Source organism: Opisthorchis viverrini, assembly GCF_000715545.1.
Source record: "Opisthorchis viverrini unplaced genomic scaffold opera_v5_32, whole genome shotgun sequence".
Taxonomy (NCBI): domain Eukaryota; kingdom Metazoa; phylum Platyhelminthes; class Trematoda; order Opisthorchiida; family Opisthorchiidae; genus Opisthorchis; species Opisthorchis viverrini.
The window spans coordinates 2,004,793-2,023,397 of NW_008751687.1; the positions used below are offsets into that span (position 1 = coordinate 2,004,793).

Sequence of the window (18,605 nt, forward strand, 5' to 3'; positions counted from 1 at the left end):
ATCTGAACTTGCTTGTCTCAATTGGTCTGAGGATTGTCTTGCTTGATCACCAGACATGAGTCACCCACCATTCACATGACAGATCATCAAAAACACTTGCGACCACTGTTTGTGTGTGAATCCAGGTTAATTTGTGTTGGCGGTCATGACTGGAGCAGAGCTGTCAGTGGTGGGGGGTGGTGGTTTATCGTCCGCTTCTGGCGGTCGACCAAAATTGAGTGGTCCTCTACACCGTGTATAAAGATATGCCGGCGGCAGAAAAAAAACATGACGGATGGATGAGACTGTGCCGATGGAAGGTAAGCCGATTAGACCAGTCGGAGCATTCAAAGGCAGTTAGGCCGTTTAACGAGGATGCCGAATAGTGCCTCTGAACGGCGTCGAACCTGAACTGCCTTTCACGACAGATAGGCAGCTTATCTGTGAACAGTGAGTGAGTTGTTCGCACCCTTCCGGTCAGCAATATACATCAGATTTCATCATCCTCAACCAATTTCCTTGTAATTTTGGGAGCTTATTACGTGAAAATGTGTACTACAATCCTTCGAAATCGTGTTTGAGTTGGATCCTTTCTTGTGAGATTTTCTCCCAAATCAAACTGTCAGTAATTTGGCAGCACAGGATATCCCACTTCGTAAGCATACCATGTACATGTACGGGTTCTAGCTGAAAGAATAGATGGCAGATAAATAAACAACCCAAAATGGTCCACAACAGCTGTTCAAAACATGACTAGGAGAAAACGGCGAGGAGGTTTGACTCACTAGGGTAGGATACATGTCGTCCTACCGTATGACTAAGCAATGGCCAATTTTTGTAAAGTAGGGAGTTTTTGTTTTGTGGAAAGGAACAATATTGGGAAAACAAAAAAAACTTTTACGCAGCAAAAAGTTTCTCCATCATGCAGTGAAAGGTCTACAGAGGAATTCCATAAACCGTGAGCATAGGTGCACAAAAATCAAGTAAACAAAATGTGACAGTCGAGAATTCCGCGGGGAAGTGTTGATTCTGGTCACGAACAGTTAAAGGTTGCGAGAAGCTGAAAATATGAGGAGCGCAGGGAGTTTCAGAGCGAGCTTGTCCTGGAGAAGAAGGAAAAGGCGAATAGACCAGTCCGACCGCAGAGCAGATTAACTTGGAGGAAAACATGGACCAGCGGAATAATGAGAAGTCTGTGGGCGCATGCACTGAGGAACGTTTGTCATGGAAGTAACGGGGAAATAAAGTGATAGTGCGAGAGAGTGTGGAGACTGTCCGTAAGGGACGGTGCTAAGATCATGGGTAAGTGAACGGACAACTTCAGACGTGATACAAGTACCCTAAAGTACGACTACGCTGAGATCTACAAAGAACGAGAAGTTGGGGTCAGTAAGATACTTACGAGGGCCGAAAAATAAAGCAACACGTAGCGATTAGTTTAACGCAATTGGATAAGAAAAGGCTGGCAACGAAATCGAACCCTGGAAGAATGGAAGAAGATTAACACAAATACATTGCGGGTCGATACAAACTAGTTCATCCGAATAAAACTGCAAAGTACGAGGGGAAGTTCCAGAGGGGGTGGAATGGCTCAGAATTTCTAAAGCCCAAATAACAAATCTCAGAAAGATTTCTCTTCACTGTGCTGGTCGTCTGTACACGGCCATTTAGAATCCGAAGATAGGCACAGGTTCAGAAGAGGAAGAAAATTCGGAGTGGTGGATAGAAAAAGTGTGAATCTTGGAGGGATATACAGAGAAACGATAGTTCAGGTGATGAAAACATATCTGAGTAAAGGACGAAGTCTGGAGGGACTGATGCGTTGGTGACAAAGTTTGCGGAAACCGCCGCATCAAGACAAACACGGAGTAATCAAACGCTCAAGGAGCTTTCAGTCCATTCTCGGTCGTAACTCAACTCATAATGGTAGTTTGGACAGAAGATCGGTGTGCCAGAAAACATAAAATCTTCCGGGATCTCAAGCTACACTTTCATCGTTTGACCAGAGCTATCCGACGCGCAAGATCACGGGTGTGAGACGTCAATTTGTCCCACATTGACGGGTTGTCTGATCTGAAATCAATGACAACTTAATACAGTACTATTCTCTAGGTCAAGCAAGTGAAAGCAGCAAAGTAATCTATGGACTGATCAACCTTGATTTTGAGAAGGCCGAGCACCAGGAATAAGAGGAAAGTGCAAATGCCACGACTGACTGTTCTGGAAAGACATTAGAAGGAGCGGCCCCTGGTTGTTGTATTCGATAGCTAATCAGCGTTTTCACTGATGATTCTTTCCTTCTATCGAGGATGGGTTTGAAGAAGTTACGGAAAGACGGGAAGCACGAGAAGCACGTATTCGTTGCGGTACAATCATGAGCGAATATTGTGCTGGCACACAACCTGACACCAACCTGAACTTCCTGAGTGACGAACCACATGAGGCCCCTACAGGTTGGGTGGTGGCATCTCCACACACAATAGCATTAGCTGAGTAAGTAGGCCTTAAAGAACAGTATCATCGCAAAATGTTTCAGAACCTTTCCTATAATAACAAATTTGCAAGGTATAAATACTGCCTTCCGGGGCAGCTAGGGAACTGTTAGAAGGATGATGGACAGTAGTTTTTATTTTTAGATTGATTATTCAGTAATATACGGATAGTTGTGCGGCAGCGAAGCATCGGTGTTGAACAATGATGTCATGCTGTCGGTGATGATGATGATCCGGATAGCTGGTCAAAGTAGGACAAAGGACGAAGGTTCAAAACGAGAGACCATTTGTACTTTGTAATGATGTCACAACAATTTTCCTTAATGAGAGATAATCACAACCACAGCATTTCTACATTATTCCGAAAGCTTGTCGCTAAAAAAACCTGACCTAAGATCTCTCATGTACAACTGGTGAAGTGGAACCCAACTTCAACCTGTTTAGGGACACTGTCGGATCTTACTATGAGAGTTCTGAATTCCTATTCATATGTGCCGTCTTTTGTAAAAAGAAACAGCAGCATGTTTCATTATTGAGTGTGGTAAAATCTATGCTAAGGCATACTTCTAACCAAAGTAGCTTTAATATATAACAGTTCGTGAAACAACGGAAGCCATGGAGTCGGCAATAGGTAAATAATTCAGTCGTGAGATTTTCCAAATTAAATATTCGGCTAATCATCCTGAGGTGACGCAGCATAAGTGTACTTTTGGTAGATAATGCCGCCATGTGTTCTGACCACGTGCTCTGTACGTAAAGATACACGTTTTTGAAATTCGTCGGAATTTTAGTGGTCTCGATACGTGCTCTCTGAAGCCGTGTGACAACACTGAGATTATCGGGGTAGGGATGATAAACCGACCCGCACGATGAATGGTGACCAATTTTCAACCCGATGTAATGATGGGGTAAAATACGAAAAGTCACCGTGGTTACTGTGCCAGAATGTGGAATTCCGGACTAGCCCATGAAAAACCATGGGAAATCACCACAGGATTTGGTATTCTTGACCGAGGAATTTTGCGGACAAGGTTGGGCATCGAGTGATTTCATATTGTCAAGACCCTTCCATGGGTGATCTCAATCTTGTTTTTCTCGAGTATGTTGGTACAGTTTATTATGGGTGATCTTTAAGGTTCCATCAGCTTTACGGCTCTGCAGACCCCGTAATACCGCTGAACACAACGCGACGGAGAGCAGCGACCGTACATGCAACGTACAACGATTGTTTGCCCGGTTTTGTGTTGCTTATCCGGAAGTTCTCACCGGCACATCAAGCTGCTGGTTAGTCTGCCGAAATCCGGGATCAGTTCCAAAGGAAAGTCTAAATTCCCGTGAACAACATAATGAGTGTCCGAAAAAATACAACGAAATGTAAAGGTGGACAATGGGGTTCGAACAATTGGGCGCGCGTACGTTGTACAGTCAATAATGCCTACGGAGTACACCAATGAAAGTGAAGAGTCAGCATCCTAAGAGAATTTGGTATTCATGACCAGTTAAATGTCCAAAGCATGTCTTGTTTTTTCATCATCCTGTCATTTGGGAACTTGCTACAGCATGTTCAAACTGTTGCACTCAGACATAATTTGCCAAAAATATACTGAATGAGAACGTCCCTATGTATTATATGACATTGATTGCTGCTGTCATAATAGAGTCCCGGTCAGGTGCATCCATCTGATCCCTTACGGTCGGTTTTTTTAGACTGAACCATTATGTGCACAATATTCGACAGTTAAGAGGTATCCTCGTTGATCGTATCGCTGCAATACACATATTGCGCCAAGAGAGTTACTGCTGGTTCAATTTTATCTGTTGACTGGTGCTCAATGTCAATTACCCAGCTAACGAGAGTGAGCGGAACAAGTCTGAAGCTGTAGTTGTTCACTCAGTAATGGTACAAGCATGATATAAAAGCGAAAATTCTGGTGACCCTGACGGCTTTCATAGAGGAACGGGAAGTGCTATCGACGGTGCAGACCGGTCCTGGATAAAACTCACTGTCGGTCGGCAGTGGGTTGAAGTGGCCCTGACAAATTAACTCAAATACGGACATCCTCTTTGGTCGGTGTCCGTCGTTCAGTTGTTGACGATGGTGATCGTGTTTTAACGATATTTGATCAAAACGATCCGTATTGGGAGCTGTTGTGCGTTGTCGCATATGTGTGTAAGAGATCCTCTCTACGGGAAAATCATGGTCGGATGACAACCGCTCATCGAAGTATATACGATGACTCAATGCATTGCTATTGTTTACTAAATACAACACATTTGTTCTATAAGAAACCCACATACATGAAGGACGTTGGAGAAACAGCTTCATCGATTTCCAGTCGCTTTACATCTTCATTTGGAAGAGAACCAATTTTGCGAGTTGATTTTTTCGTAATATCAGTTCTCCGAACTCGAGGAATCCTCCATTGATCGAGCTGGAAGCACTTCAGTACCGCGGAGTAGCACTCAGGAAAGAAAAACAACTTGGGGGGGGGGGCTTCATGTTTAGCCCTGACCTCAATTCTCTCGCTGGGTAAAGCAAAACGGATTGAGCTTTACTCACCTAAAGCACTGGAACATACAACGGATAATCGTTGCCTAAATTAATTTCTAAACCTGTCGGTGACTGATAATAACTGGTCTACTCTTACTGAAAAGGTCGAGGGCGTAGGTCATATCAAGACAAGGCGGGGTGACAAAAAGCGTGTGTGCTCCCACATAGTAGGCCACTGATAGGTATGGTGCCTCGGCCAAAATAGGGAAAATGGGAAAATGGGAAAAACACAATGAAATGAACGCCCGAGAGGATGGTTCTAGGAAGAAAACGCCCTGATGTGGAACCCGAGGGAATCAATTATTAATTTGCCCGACCTGTACAAAATCTGTCACTTTTGCATAGCGCAACACCGTAGAATAGTCAGAATAGACTAATCGAACAGACATTGCCATTTTAAAATTGGAGAAGTACGAAAGTATGGTTTTAGATGACCTCGTTATACTCCTGTTTCTTTCCACATCTAACCTTTGAGCAAGAAAAATTTTAGCTCACCAATGATACTTCTCATAATGAGGGTGTAAAGCAGGGTGAAGGGTCTGACAAACTGGCTAAAAAGTGTAGTCATAGGGAAATCGTATCGATATACTGACTTTGATGCTTTTCTTCTATTCCTATTGTGTACAACGTGATTCCCCAGTCTGTTGTTTCAGTTTGCTACTATACCGCCTTTCTTGTCTTTCGACTTGAATGTAAACCGTTCTTTGACCCTGTCATCGCACGTATTATTTAAATCTACACTTGGACTTCACTATCCTTGCCTCGAGTCGGCGTGAACTTTGGGATCCCGTTAGAAGTCGGCAGTTCCTAAACCGGTGTATGGAGGCCTGCGACTTGAGGTACGTACAATTTTACCATTATCTTGTCGTATTCATGGTAACGCATTCGTTAATAAACCTCCATTCGAACGATTTGACTCTTGAGGTTTTGCGCGTAACTCAACGTGGCCCAACTGATTACCGAAAACAATATTTACAGGCAGCTGTAGGTTCAAGAGGCAATGGAGAAGCTTCGTCTATCTGTTCGCGGTGTCCCCCTTCCTCAATCAATCTACCTCTAATGCGACATTTTTAAAGCTGCCAGCTTGCGTTGACCAAGGAAACTCAAGTCAATTTAATAAAAGACAAAGAAACTGAAAGATTTAACTAACTCTGCATTTGTCTTTGCATTGTTTTTAAACTTAGGCGTCAAGTAGTGACTGTATTTGACGGCGGGTTCTATTCTTCAGAGTGAGGACATTCAAATAACTAACTTGACCCACAGCCAACTCCAGACAAAAAGAAATTTGGATTTCATGGTCGCGGATTGAAAACGATAAAATATCATACAGTGAAAACTTAGGTAAACCAAGAGATCGCACAGTTTGCAAGAAAAGAGATATCACTGTGTCCTCACCAATAAGACGTTCCGATGCGGTCAATATCTCTTTTATGATTGACCATGTGCGTGACTCACATGGCACACCTGTTGCCCGAGATATGTGGTTGCTAAAGGCAACCAAATTGACAGACAACGGTATTCGGACTGAATTCGGGTTTACACGAATTTCTAAACCTGTGACTGATTGATAATAACTGGTCTACTCTTACTGAAAAGGTCGAGGTCGTAGGTCATATCAAGACAAGGCGGGGTGACAAAAAGCGTGCTCCCACATACGCTTACACGAATTTCTAAACCTGTCGGTGACTGATAATAACTGGTCTACTCTTACTGAAAAGGTCGAGGGCGTAGGTCATATCAAGACAAGGCGGGGTGACAAAAAGCGTGTGTGCTCCCACATAGTAGGCCACTGATAGGTATGGTGCCTCGGCCAAAATAGGGAAAATGGGAACATGGGAAAAACACAATGAAATGAACGCCCGAGAGGATGGTTCTAGGAAGAAAACGCCCTGATGTGGAACCCGAGGGAATCAATTATTAATTTGCCCGACCTGTACAAAATCTGTCACTTTTGCATAGCGCAACACCGTAGAATAGTCAGAATAGACTAATCGAACAGACATTGCCATTTTAAAATTGGAGAAGTACGAAAGTATGGTTTTAGATGACCTCGTTATACTCCTGTTTCTTTCCACATCTAACCTTTGAGCAAGAAAAATTTTAGCTCACCAATGATACTTCTCATAATGAGGGTGTAAAGCAGGGTGAAGGGTCTGACAAACTGGCTAAAAAGTGTAGTCATAGGGAAATCGTATCGATATACTGACTTTGATGCTTTTCTTCTATTCCTATTGTGTACAACGTGATTCCCCAGTCTGTTGTTTCAGTTTGCTACTATACCGCCTTTCTTGTCTTTCGACTTGAATGTAAACCGTTCTTTGACCCTGTCATCGCACGTATTATTTAAATCTACACTTGGACTTCACTATCCTTGCCTCGAGTCGGCGTGAACTTTGGGATCCCGTTAGAAGTCGGCAGTTCCTAAACCGGTGTATGGAGGCCTGCGACTTGAGGTACGTACAATTTTACCATTATCTTGTCGTATTCATGGTAACGCATTCGTTAATAAACCTCCATTCGAACGATTTGACTCTTGAGGTTTTGCGCGTAACTCAACGTGGCCCAACTGATTACCAAAAACAATATTTACAGGCAGCTGTAGGTTCAAGAGGCAATGGAGAAGCTTCGTCTATCTGTTCGCGGTGTCCCCCTTCCTCAATCAATCTACCTCTAATGCGACATTTTTAAAGCTGCCAGCTTGCGTTGACCAAGGAAACTCAAGTCAATTTAATAAAAGACAAAGAAATTGAAAGACTTAACTAACTCTGCATTTGTCTTTGCATTGTTTTTAAACTTAGGCGTCAAGTAGTGACTGTATTTGACGGCGGGTTCTATTCTTCAGAGTGAGGACATTCAAATAACTAACTTGACCCACAGCCAACTCCAGACAAAAAGAAATTTGGATTTCATGGTCGCGGATTGAAAACGATAAAATATCATACAGTGAAAACTTAGGTAAACCAAGAGATCGCACAGTTTGCAAGAAAAGAGATATCACTGTGTCCTCACCAATAAGACGTTCCGATGCGGTCAATATCTCTTTTATGATTGACCATGTGCGTGACTCACATGGCACACCTGTTGCCCGAGATATGTGGTTGCTAAAGGCAACCAAATTGACAGACAACGGTATTCGGACTGAATTCGGGTCCATGCTTGTCTAATTTCGAGGTCTGCACATACACATGGACTAGCCATAGTTCGACTGTCACGAAATCTGACCATCAAGATGATAGTTCGTGCTCAAAGTCGTTTGAGACTACTGATCAACGGCTTGCACCAAATGGTTTAGAGTTACAAAAAGTCGAAAGGAGAATCGAACAAAAATGGCAATCACATTCGCCTTAAATAAGTTCATTTGTTGCTATCATCGCATGGTTGTGGAATACTCAGCCACTGGAATAGACCAGAAATGTTGAGTTCAAGAAGTCGATCTTAATTAAAATAATCCTAGCGAATCTTGGTTAGTATAGAAAAATTAAAGCCGTTGTAATCTATTTGTGGATCAAGATGAGGAGAAGTACGCGGTCGATAAACTATAAGATACGAAAGCCTCATACCAGGTTGTCGAGAGCAGAGCATCCACTTGAAACATCAGAGTGATTTTTATGGTGACCACGGAGGTCAGCGAATCTTAGTACACACACACTAACTCGGTTCCCATCCGAAACAACAACACTGTGTAAAACATTTCACTAGAACCAATGCAGAGTATTCACTATAGAAACAGGATTCACATCACAAAATTCCTTCCACTGCAGTTTTTCGTTGTCGTCCTGAAACCCTGTTGGGTACGTCTTTTAGCGATTCCACTTCCAACGATAAGCACTGCAAGTGTACCACCACGTTTTGCCGCCTACCAACGATAGTCTTCTTGCTCAAATTTAAAGAAGTCCTTAGTTTTATAGATAGAAGCCGAGAAGCATTGTTCAGACTTCTTATCCCCATTCTTTTGTTGTAATATTTCTAGTCTTGTTTACAATGAACAGTTCAAAAATTTTCCACAACCACCTAGGGGCTCAGTGAGGTTGTCCCCTACCACCCTTTTGCTCAAATGATACAACCATAGGACGCATAGTCGAAGAGACCGGAATTCTAAGAGTCTAGACTGCATCTGGATGAGACTCAGCGCGGACTTGGACTATCCGGGCGACCATCACCAATCCACATCATCCACTCTCAAAAATGTCCCTGTGTTTCGACATACGTTTTGCACCTTCAGAATGCAGAGTCCTGTTTCAGGATTTTCAATCCCCTGCTGTGACTTTGAAGGTTCAAGTTAGAGAGATTGGTGTTTTTTGGTCGGTTTGCCTATCTTGTATACAGCGTGTGACAGATGAACCCGATTCACACAGTGAGAGAACTCGACCAGCATTTTCGAAATTGGGCCATTTGTGGCGTCAACAAAATTGCCTTGAACCCGAAGGGCAGTGTATAAAAGACAAATGTTAGAGTGAAATTTCGCCCCTATGACTTGAAAAAATCAAAAGCCTACGAAATGTTTAGCTTCAATGTCTTCAAAGCATAGCATAACCTACCTGGCTGCACCAACGGTGGTGCGTAAGGCAGTACCGGACGACTAGAGTCACCAATATGCCTTAAAATGATAAGACCAAGATGTTTGTAACGTGCACTACACACGCACAATGACCGTCTACCAAAAACAGCAATGTTTTCCATCTGGAACCCATATTTGAAGATGACTCAAGGGGGGTCAGACCGTGACATGGCTACAAACAAACTAGGTGCTGTGTGATTTCTACGCTTTCTTATCTGTAGTTTACGTGATTTTGCTTGGAGGTGGTTGGAATCCCCCTAGTGGAGATCGCGCTGTCACTTTCTAGCATAATGACCTCATGAGGTTTGTCTGTTGCAGTACGCTGGACTCTTGTTGGGTGAAGTTCACAAAGGACGCTGAGTCAATCTTGCTGATGACATCTTACTGCGATATAGTGCTCAGATGTATATATCTCGCTACTGTTCCAAACGCCTTCCTTCAATACGCGAGACTTCTTCACGCATTCCCTAGCCTTTCCTTCTTCCAACGCTACTAAAGCATTCGTTCTTCCTGGTTTTATGGCAATTAATAGCCGGAAGTCACTAATGGTGTATTGCTGCTGATGACAATGATGGTGATCTTTGAGCACCAGACCATCAGAACAAACATGTACTGATTCGAAACTTAAATTAGTTCCGCATGTATCGCGCAGAAACCAGTCAGTCAAACCTGGATTGGGAATAGTAGCAGTTCTGAAAAGGGCGTATACAAACGATCAATTTCTAGGCCTATAGTTTTACCAGTGCTGCGATCTACGTAAGCCCATAAAGATGTTGCATTCATGATCAGACTCGTACGTTCCCGTATTATCGTGAAAGTTGCGTGCAACAGAGAGTCAGTTTAGTCGGCACCAATAGAAACTGATCTAAAGAAGAACGGGATCCTGTGATTTTCGACAGTTCTTTCCTAGGTAACGAGAGGTACGCAGGGAATCAGACACGCCATCAATAAGTTATCTGGACCCGAATACACAGAAAGGATGTGTGGCAGTTTGGTGTGCAGAGCTAAATGGGATATTTATGTTGTCAGGGTAAGCGTTTCGGTGCTTCGTGACTCGGCCAGACGCGCTGTTGGCTCAGCTAATGTAGCAAGCCCAAACTAGGTAACTGTTATTTTTAAGGTCACCCTGTTCTTCGCAACAAGGACAAGTTGTACGTTGCTTACCTAGTGAGCTTGCCTATCGAAATCAGCTAATGCTGTCTGAAAAAGACGATGAACACCATGGCAAGTGACATGTTCACTCCATTAATTTACATCTACAAAACTGTCGCTGTTCTCCTGCAAATATGCCAATCCTTCTATCTGAACCAACTACAGCGATCGATGAACATCCATGCGCTTTTTACTGCAACACACAAAATAACCAGAACTGAAAAAGACGATGAACACCATGGCAAGTGACATGTTCACTCCATTAATTTACATCTACAAAACTGTCGCTGTTCTCCTGCAAATATGCCAATCCTTCTATCTGAACCAACTACAGCGATCGATGAACATCCATGCGCTTTTTACTGCAACACAAAACTAACCAGAACAATTGTGCTTCAAAGACCTTTGTTCTCAGTAATCACACAAGAATGGCACTGTGTCCGTGGATGACTTAGCGACGGGTGTTGATAGCCAGCTCACCGTAACTGCATTCCGCATCGACGAGTGCAAAATACAAGCATGAACTGGCATGTTTGCTGGGTACAGGCGCACACAAAACCAATCCAACGGAAAAACTACAGTACTGTCGACAGTACCGAACGGCCGGAAGGTCCAGTGGCCTGGAAAGCGTGTTTTGATTCAACTGCAATGACGAAGCGTGCACGCCAACTTCCGGTGCACCCTAATAACTTCTAACTCCAATCATCCGTGAGGAGAATGTACATCGATAAGTCCTTACTTCGGAACAAAGCAAAGGTCCACCAGCAGGTCAGTCCAGTGGACAGTTTAAGCAGGTATTTAGAAAGGCCGGTTGACAAAACACAGAAGACAGCAGGGAAGTCGACACATCAGTGATTTGATGCAACAGCTGCTGATAATGCGCATGCACAAACTGTTTTCAGTCAGACCCTCAATAAATACCGACACCCACATGACACTTTATCTTTCTATTCCTACTATAAGTGAGTGTCTCGGTGTGAATAGGTAGTAGACGCTAGAAGTGTAGTCACTATGGGAGCAGTCTATATTTTCCACGATTACGGAAAGGTTACTAGTGCTCGCTAAAACAACCCCTCCACCGATGGGCATGTCAACAGAACTGAAAAAAACAGGAGTTTTGCCGTAGCCTCATGTCCCTAATCGATTCTAGATTCAGGGAGTCTCACAGACAACTCAGTAAGCCTCAGCGTTCCTTTTATCTCAGTTAACAAGACAGAGTACGATACCAAGAAAAGTTCCACTTCCAACTTAGCTTACCTACACTCCTTAGACGCTTAAAATCAAAATACGGACAAAACACGTCTTCCATGGGTCATAAAGAACAGATCGTTTCAAACTAATCTATAGTAGCTTATTAATCTTAGCAGTCCACGGATACATGACGACATAAGGCAGATGTACCTTGCAAATCAATACTTTCTCAATTGGACAGAAATCGACGTAGGAGTATGTGACTGGACCGAGTGCTCCCCATCGAAGACCTGTTGTTACGCAAGCCATTAGAATAGAACGGTAGCAAGAGAGTAAGCGGTTACAAAACTAATAGCACTCTCTCCGTCAAACACCCCCCTCAGTAATGGCTCCACCTCTAGTAAGACAATGTGGCTGTAAACAGTGGCCACAAGGGTTAGGTTTCTCCATTATAAGACCACTTTTCCAACACGGTTGTAAAGGCGAAATAGACTGAAGTTGATCTGATGTTATTTCAACTGAAATCACGACCAGTGACCCTTGCGTCGCCCTTCTACGTCAAAGAAACCCAATCTGAAGTGCAAACATCTAGGCATTATTTATCTCGTGATTCCAGCGTGCTGTGTCCAGCAGATTTTGTCATCAACATGGGGGCTCAAAATGGCCAGTTGCTCCATTAGTTTTGTTAATGTTGCAACGCGTGACAGGCTATTGTAGGTAGCCACTTTACAGTGAATCTTCTTGATACTTTAACATCAGTAATCATAGTAAAAACCAAACCACCAATACAAACGAAAGCAGGAATTTGTTGTGACAACGGATGGCGAACATTGGCATTTGTACCGCACGTGCATTTCTGTCTCTATTTTGACTAGTCAAAGTAACTATTTTGACTGGAATCCGTTCAAGTACATCCAAAAAAATAGTATAGGAGACTGGTACATAGAATTTGTGCAAGAACCAGTCAGTTCAAAAGGAGCAATCCAGTCTACTGGTTTGACCTAATTGCACAGCATGGTTTGCAATGCCGAAACTACATAGAAATTAACTGCAATGGCGATTTTTTGCGCATAGTGGCGTTTGCAGACATCTAGGTTGCCCATAGTGACAGCGTGCGAACAGATATGGGAAAATGATGGTGTTCTTCTATGATGTACTTTCGAGTATGTGATCAACACCGAATGTTCGACCCCATCCATTCAACTCGTCAGAAATTCGGACGAGTGCAGTTCATATTCCTCAAAGTCAGCTGAATTTACACCGATTATGCATCTCCCGATCCGGAATCGATAATCCTAAGACTTGCAAAATGAATGTTAAACCATGTGCTGGTGAATCCAAAAACAAAATATGAAGAATTACTGGTGGTACGTCGTAGTGTATGATATGCTTGAGAACCTCTGGCCCTGCACGGCTTTGAGGTCCTCTGGTAAGTCATTTCTGCGACGAAATCTAGTTGCGTACCATTTAGAAGACTTTCTGAAACGACCAACCAAAAGAAGTCTCTTTTCGGACGATCTTGCTACCTTGTAAAGACTCAAAGGCTCCACTAAAAGTGTTATCAATTTCTGAACCATGGCCTCTACTTGCGAAAACAAAAGTCTACACAGAGAAGACCCTCTTTGCATAGGTTATTCAGTACCTACCGATTAGTGACTTATCTAGATACGACCATAAGACGCAGGGTGTATTTGACAGTCGACTTTCCAGATGTAACTAGAATAGACGTCAAAGCTATGGAATTATACAGTTGGCGGACAACCTTCACTGAAGGCTGAAGCAAACGAACGCTTGAAAAATCATTCCATTCCATTCATAGGACCAGGTCATGACTCTGGGGCGATTAGTACAAGTGTAAAATTGTAGTACAAGTGTAGTACAGTCTACGGCTCTGAACATATCAGAAAAACGGCCAACTCAAGGAGCAAGAAACAGGTGCCAATTTACACGCACGCATCGTCAGTCGTAATGGCACAAACTGTCTGCAACTCTGTCCAATACATTTCGGCTGCTGTGGCGATTGTGTTAATGTCATAAAAACGGGTCTTTACGTTGACAGAACCGGCCGATCCCAAAAGCTATGTCATGACATGATCGGTGGTTTAGTGTCAACAGGAACCAACGACACATCAATGACAACTAATGAAAAGGGAAAATTTAAAGCTTCCAAGGATCTCACACCAGATTTGCGACTGTCAACACAATTGACAGTTCTCGTCTAAAAGCTAACCCATAAACACAGGGCTGACAAACAGCGTCAGTCATCTGGAGCAGAGGGAGGTCTTTTGTCCGTAGTGAGAATATCAATTCTCAGGTTTTCATTCTTTTATAGGGAATTGTTGAGTGCTAAAAGCCTGTTTCAGGGGTAAACGAGTTACAGCTTCAAACGAGAATGTTCGCTCACTGATTCCCGCCAACCGGACTAATGCGCAAATGATTACCAAATTCTCGGTGACTGGAACGTAGAGGCGCTCATAAGTTAAAGGAACCGCAAATGGTACTAACGCAGCTAGACACCTCAGAATCATCTTAGTGAACTCCTGAATTTGGAATACACATCAATTCTAATGCTCCCTTTAATCCTGAGCACTAGCGAAGTCTACTATTCTCGGTCGTAAATGAGTACGATCTGAAAAAAACTACAAACAAAACAGATCAGAAACTGACCACATGGCAACGACATGACCCACATCGGAGTCATATGTCCAATGAATGCCTAAAAACGTGCTTGATCGGAAGCCATACTACCAAGCGCTAATCTCCGTCACCACTCTAGAAAGCAACTTAAGTGATTGACGGTCAAGCTGGCATTCAATGTCACGGGAAAATATCTCTAAGGTGACAGAAAAGAATGTAAATCATCGAAAAACTGCCGACTCACTAGCATGTAGGTTTCCCCAGAAGCATACTCATGATCTATACAAACCACATGTATGTGCGAAAGACTGAGGAATAATGTTCAGGATATTGAGGTTGAAATCTGTTACGCATAGGCAATCAATAGATGAAGTTAGAAATCATTCAGGCCGACAAAACAATCGATATATGGTCTAGGTGTGGTAGACAAATGTGCATTACTCAATCGATTAAATACGACAGTGCTATCACCTTGACGACCGACAGCCCGAACACAAGTATGAGGTTTGCCACGCAATTGCCTCTAAGGAATGCTGAAATGCGACTTAAGGGGTAAAAAGGAAGCAGCTAAGCTTCTGGCGTGAAACATGGTGTACATGACACATTTTTAGACAGTACTCTGATGTTTCTAAGCTGAATCTTCTGCGATGAGCTTTTGGAAATCCGAGCAAGATGCCTCTCTACTCAGAACCAGTGGACGAATGCAATTCGTCATTGTGGTTTACCTCTTGGATGTCCTGCAATTCGATGATCACCGCTAAATGCATACACGGTAGCACTTCAAGTGATTCCAGTGAGCATGGGTAAATTTTACCATGTCGTAAGGATTTGACGTCGTGCCAGTATTTCCGAAAGCAGTGCACGATAGTATTACACTTCTGTTCCAGTTAGCAACGTGACGGTTCATCTTCCTCGCTTGCTCGGTGACCCCCATGCAACACAAACTAGGACACTTTTATCCTCAATTTCGACGCCCGCTGGGCGACCTCCCTGGTTCATACAAACCAGGATGGGTCAGTACCTATTGTTACAAGCTTGTGGTGCTTGTAAAAAAAGAAACAAAAGACAAACAGCCGGGTCTACAACAGGACGTCTCGGAAGCAGTAGGCACACGTCATAATCAGAAGTAGGCAGGCTGTACTTCAGCAACCGAACTAGGGACTTTCTGGAACTAAAAAGACTAGGAAGATAAAAACTGCGTGTCCCTGGCAGAAGTAACATTCGACCACGTTGTAGATCATGTCACTTAAATTTGGCGTTTCGAATTTATTCAGTCGCCAAACATCCCTCTCGTGATAAACCCTAAACAACACGAGTATCGACCACGGACCGGCAGCTGAAACAATCTACAGCAATTAATACAGTCTTTTATCCCGAATGAAGTAAGTGAAACCTGATTTGTCTTCTTCATCCACTTCTATTTGAGCTGTGCGGAGCAAATGTCCTTACAAGAAGGGCACGATTTTCCCGAGACAAAGGGTTCGTTCCCTTCGGACGGGAGTGCAGTGCATTGGGGTAATAGTGGTACCACGGCATAGACAGCCTGACCTTCCCTTGGGGGAGAGTTGGTTCAGGAAGTGAGATGGCTGTGGTTAGAGCGAAATCGAAATCGTTCTATTGTAACACTCTTTCGGTGCCTAGCTACGGTGTTTTTTCGGGTGGCATGAAAGATAGGCACTGAGTGTTACAACTGGACGATTTTTTATCTTAGGGAAACCACCACAACTCTCCAAAAGGGGTCACAACCGGGTTTTGCATACTCATACGATCCAATGTGCACACCTCTGAGGAGAGAACATCCACAGCAAGTGTGGCTAATAACATATTCCCATGCGTTCTCTTCGGGGGATGACTGGACAGAGCCCACAGATCACTACTCTCACCTGAAGTCCAGTACTCCTAGTTGCTGACTGGACATAAAGATGGCTTCTTTTGTATATCGCCTCAAAGCCAGGAAAGCCGGCACCCGGAAAAATTCTGGATATGAAGACTGAGTGGGAAACATTCATACGCCCCCTCAAGAATGGCACTGAGGCGCGTTCCCAAATGGCGTGAAAACAGGCGCTGAACACTGGACAAGTATGATCTAGCCACCATGTAAAAATTCACACTTCGGTGTACAAAACCCAGAAGCAATATCCATTAAAGCTCAACGTTATGGAGAGCTACACCTCCAAAGCCGAATGGATATGTAGCCATCTCAACTTAAATAACACCCATTTTATTTTCAAATAAGATTTCGAAAGAAAGAAGTGGAACATATGGAAGGAACGGTTAACTGATTACATAAAAAAACACTAGCAAGTGGGACCATGTATCGGCAGCAGAAGTACCGTGCGTATTTTAAGCAGCAAACTATATAAAGGTAGAGGCTCGAATCCTTGATGTCACAGAAATATTTTTACAGAGATTAGAAAGAGGTTAGCGCAAGCGAAGAACAATCACCTGAGATTATGACGGTGTCCAAACAACGACAACTCGCGCTTAGTGCTCATTCCACTTGACAAAAAGGAACTGTCACTGTTTTCTTAAGCTGTCCAAGTTAACAGGGGAAGAAAATTCAGAGAAATAGATCGGCCTAGCTCTCGTTCATCTGTTGTTGTAGTCATCCGACAATGCATGATACTGAATGTGTGGCTAGAATGGAGCATATGCAGTGCTCGCATATTCAATACCGGATGGTGTTAGGTGAAGGAGGACAAGACATGGAGGACATAACGCCCCAATAAGCTATAGGTATGTACTCAAAACATGCAAAACCGGAAGGTATTCATGGGGGTGCTCGTCTTCCAGTATTTCCTTAAGTTGGATTAATACTGCGGTTCTAAGGGCAAAAAGAAATGTTGCAAGTTGTTTTATCCATTCGGGAAACGGCTCACCCTATACCAGTCATAAGTTCTGAATGTGCGTTCCCACATAGTACTTCAGCACACACAACATTCACATGCGAAAGGTGGTTAGACAAACAAGCAAACGAGACCAGCGCGCACTGCGTTGGGCGTACATATGACCTTACTCATCGGCAGGCACTCAAATCGCATCCTATTTAAAAGATATCGGTATCCCCCGTTACACACTACGCGTTTCCCTGAAGGTTGCAGCCGACGACCGTCAGCTACGTCACAGTACATCTTGGGCAACCTGTTACCGGATGGCCGTTCTGCCTGCAATCTCTATCATGACCCGGATAAAAGAAACTGCTTGTGGAAGCAATCGGGTGAAAATATATACTTTCTACTCATCACCACATCCCAACGTTTAATCGTTTTTTTTACCGTGCGGTATGGTGCCATCACAAATGACTTCGCAACAGTTAGAGAAAAATAACGGGAAATAGTGAAAACAAATCACAGTAGACGGTTGGTTGCTGCCGGAACTGCATACTCACCAATAGAGTTTATCTGCCCGTTATGTCCAGTCGTATTTGCGTGGATGGAATTTCGATGGAATGTCCCAGTCACCAGAGCACTCAAAATTCCGTCACCTTCAAGTCCGCGGTTTAGGTGACCTGGGGAAGATAGAATGTGGGTCTCAGCACGATCGACGGGGCCGATGTGCCTAGTCATGTGACCTCCAGCAAATTGGCGCACCTAGTCGGCCAATGGCTGGTGAGCTGCATGGTGATTGGCTGTAGCAGCATGGCGTTCACACACCCTTTATTGGGCCGTCAACGCGTGCGGATCGGAGTATCGGTCGGTATGCCGAGGCAGTAAGCTCACACAGTCCACTGTCAGCTGCGTTCGGACTGGTGGCCTAACCCAAGAGAAATCCCAACGAACTCAACGAGGACTGGTGACCTTCCTGTCCAGTATTTTCTAAATTTCGTGTGATCAATCAGGATGAATAGGACAGATTCATTTCACGAAATCCGTACGAATCTGCTCTGGTACACTCTATTATTTCGGCTGTTTAAGAGGGAAACTTGAAACTCGGAATAAAGAAAAGTCAGTTTGTTGCTAGTACCGTTAAACAGTACTCTCTCTTAAGCTGACAACCCCCAACCCCTGACGAAATTTCATTTGGTTGCCATCAAACGTTGTTTGGA

At 43.6% G+C, this 18,605-nt stretch overlaps 2 protein-coding genes across 2 annotated transcripts in view; one reads left to right on the forward strand and one right to left on the reverse strand.

Moving 5' to 3' along the window:
* The window catches only part of T265_02540 (hypothetical protein), a gene marked incomplete at both ends in the record, with an annotated part of 75,164 nt that extends 57,038 nt beyond the window's left edge, over nt 1–18,126 (reverse strand). The window contains one exon of the mRNA XM_009166803.1: nt 17,949–18,126. Within this exon, the coding sequence (XP_009165067.1) occupies nt 17,949–18,126 (178 nt within the window). The remainder of the gene's footprint in view (nt 1–17,948) is intronic.
* The window catches only part of T265_02542 (hypothetical protein), a gene marked incomplete at both ends in the record, with an annotated part of 120,307 nt that continues 104,055 nt past the window's right edge, over nt 2,354–18,605 (forward strand). The window contains one exon of the mRNA XM_009166805.1: nt 2,354–2,472. Coding sequence (XP_009165069.1) covers nt 2,354–2,472 — 119 coding nt within the window. The remainder of the gene's footprint in view (nt 2,473–18,605) is intronic.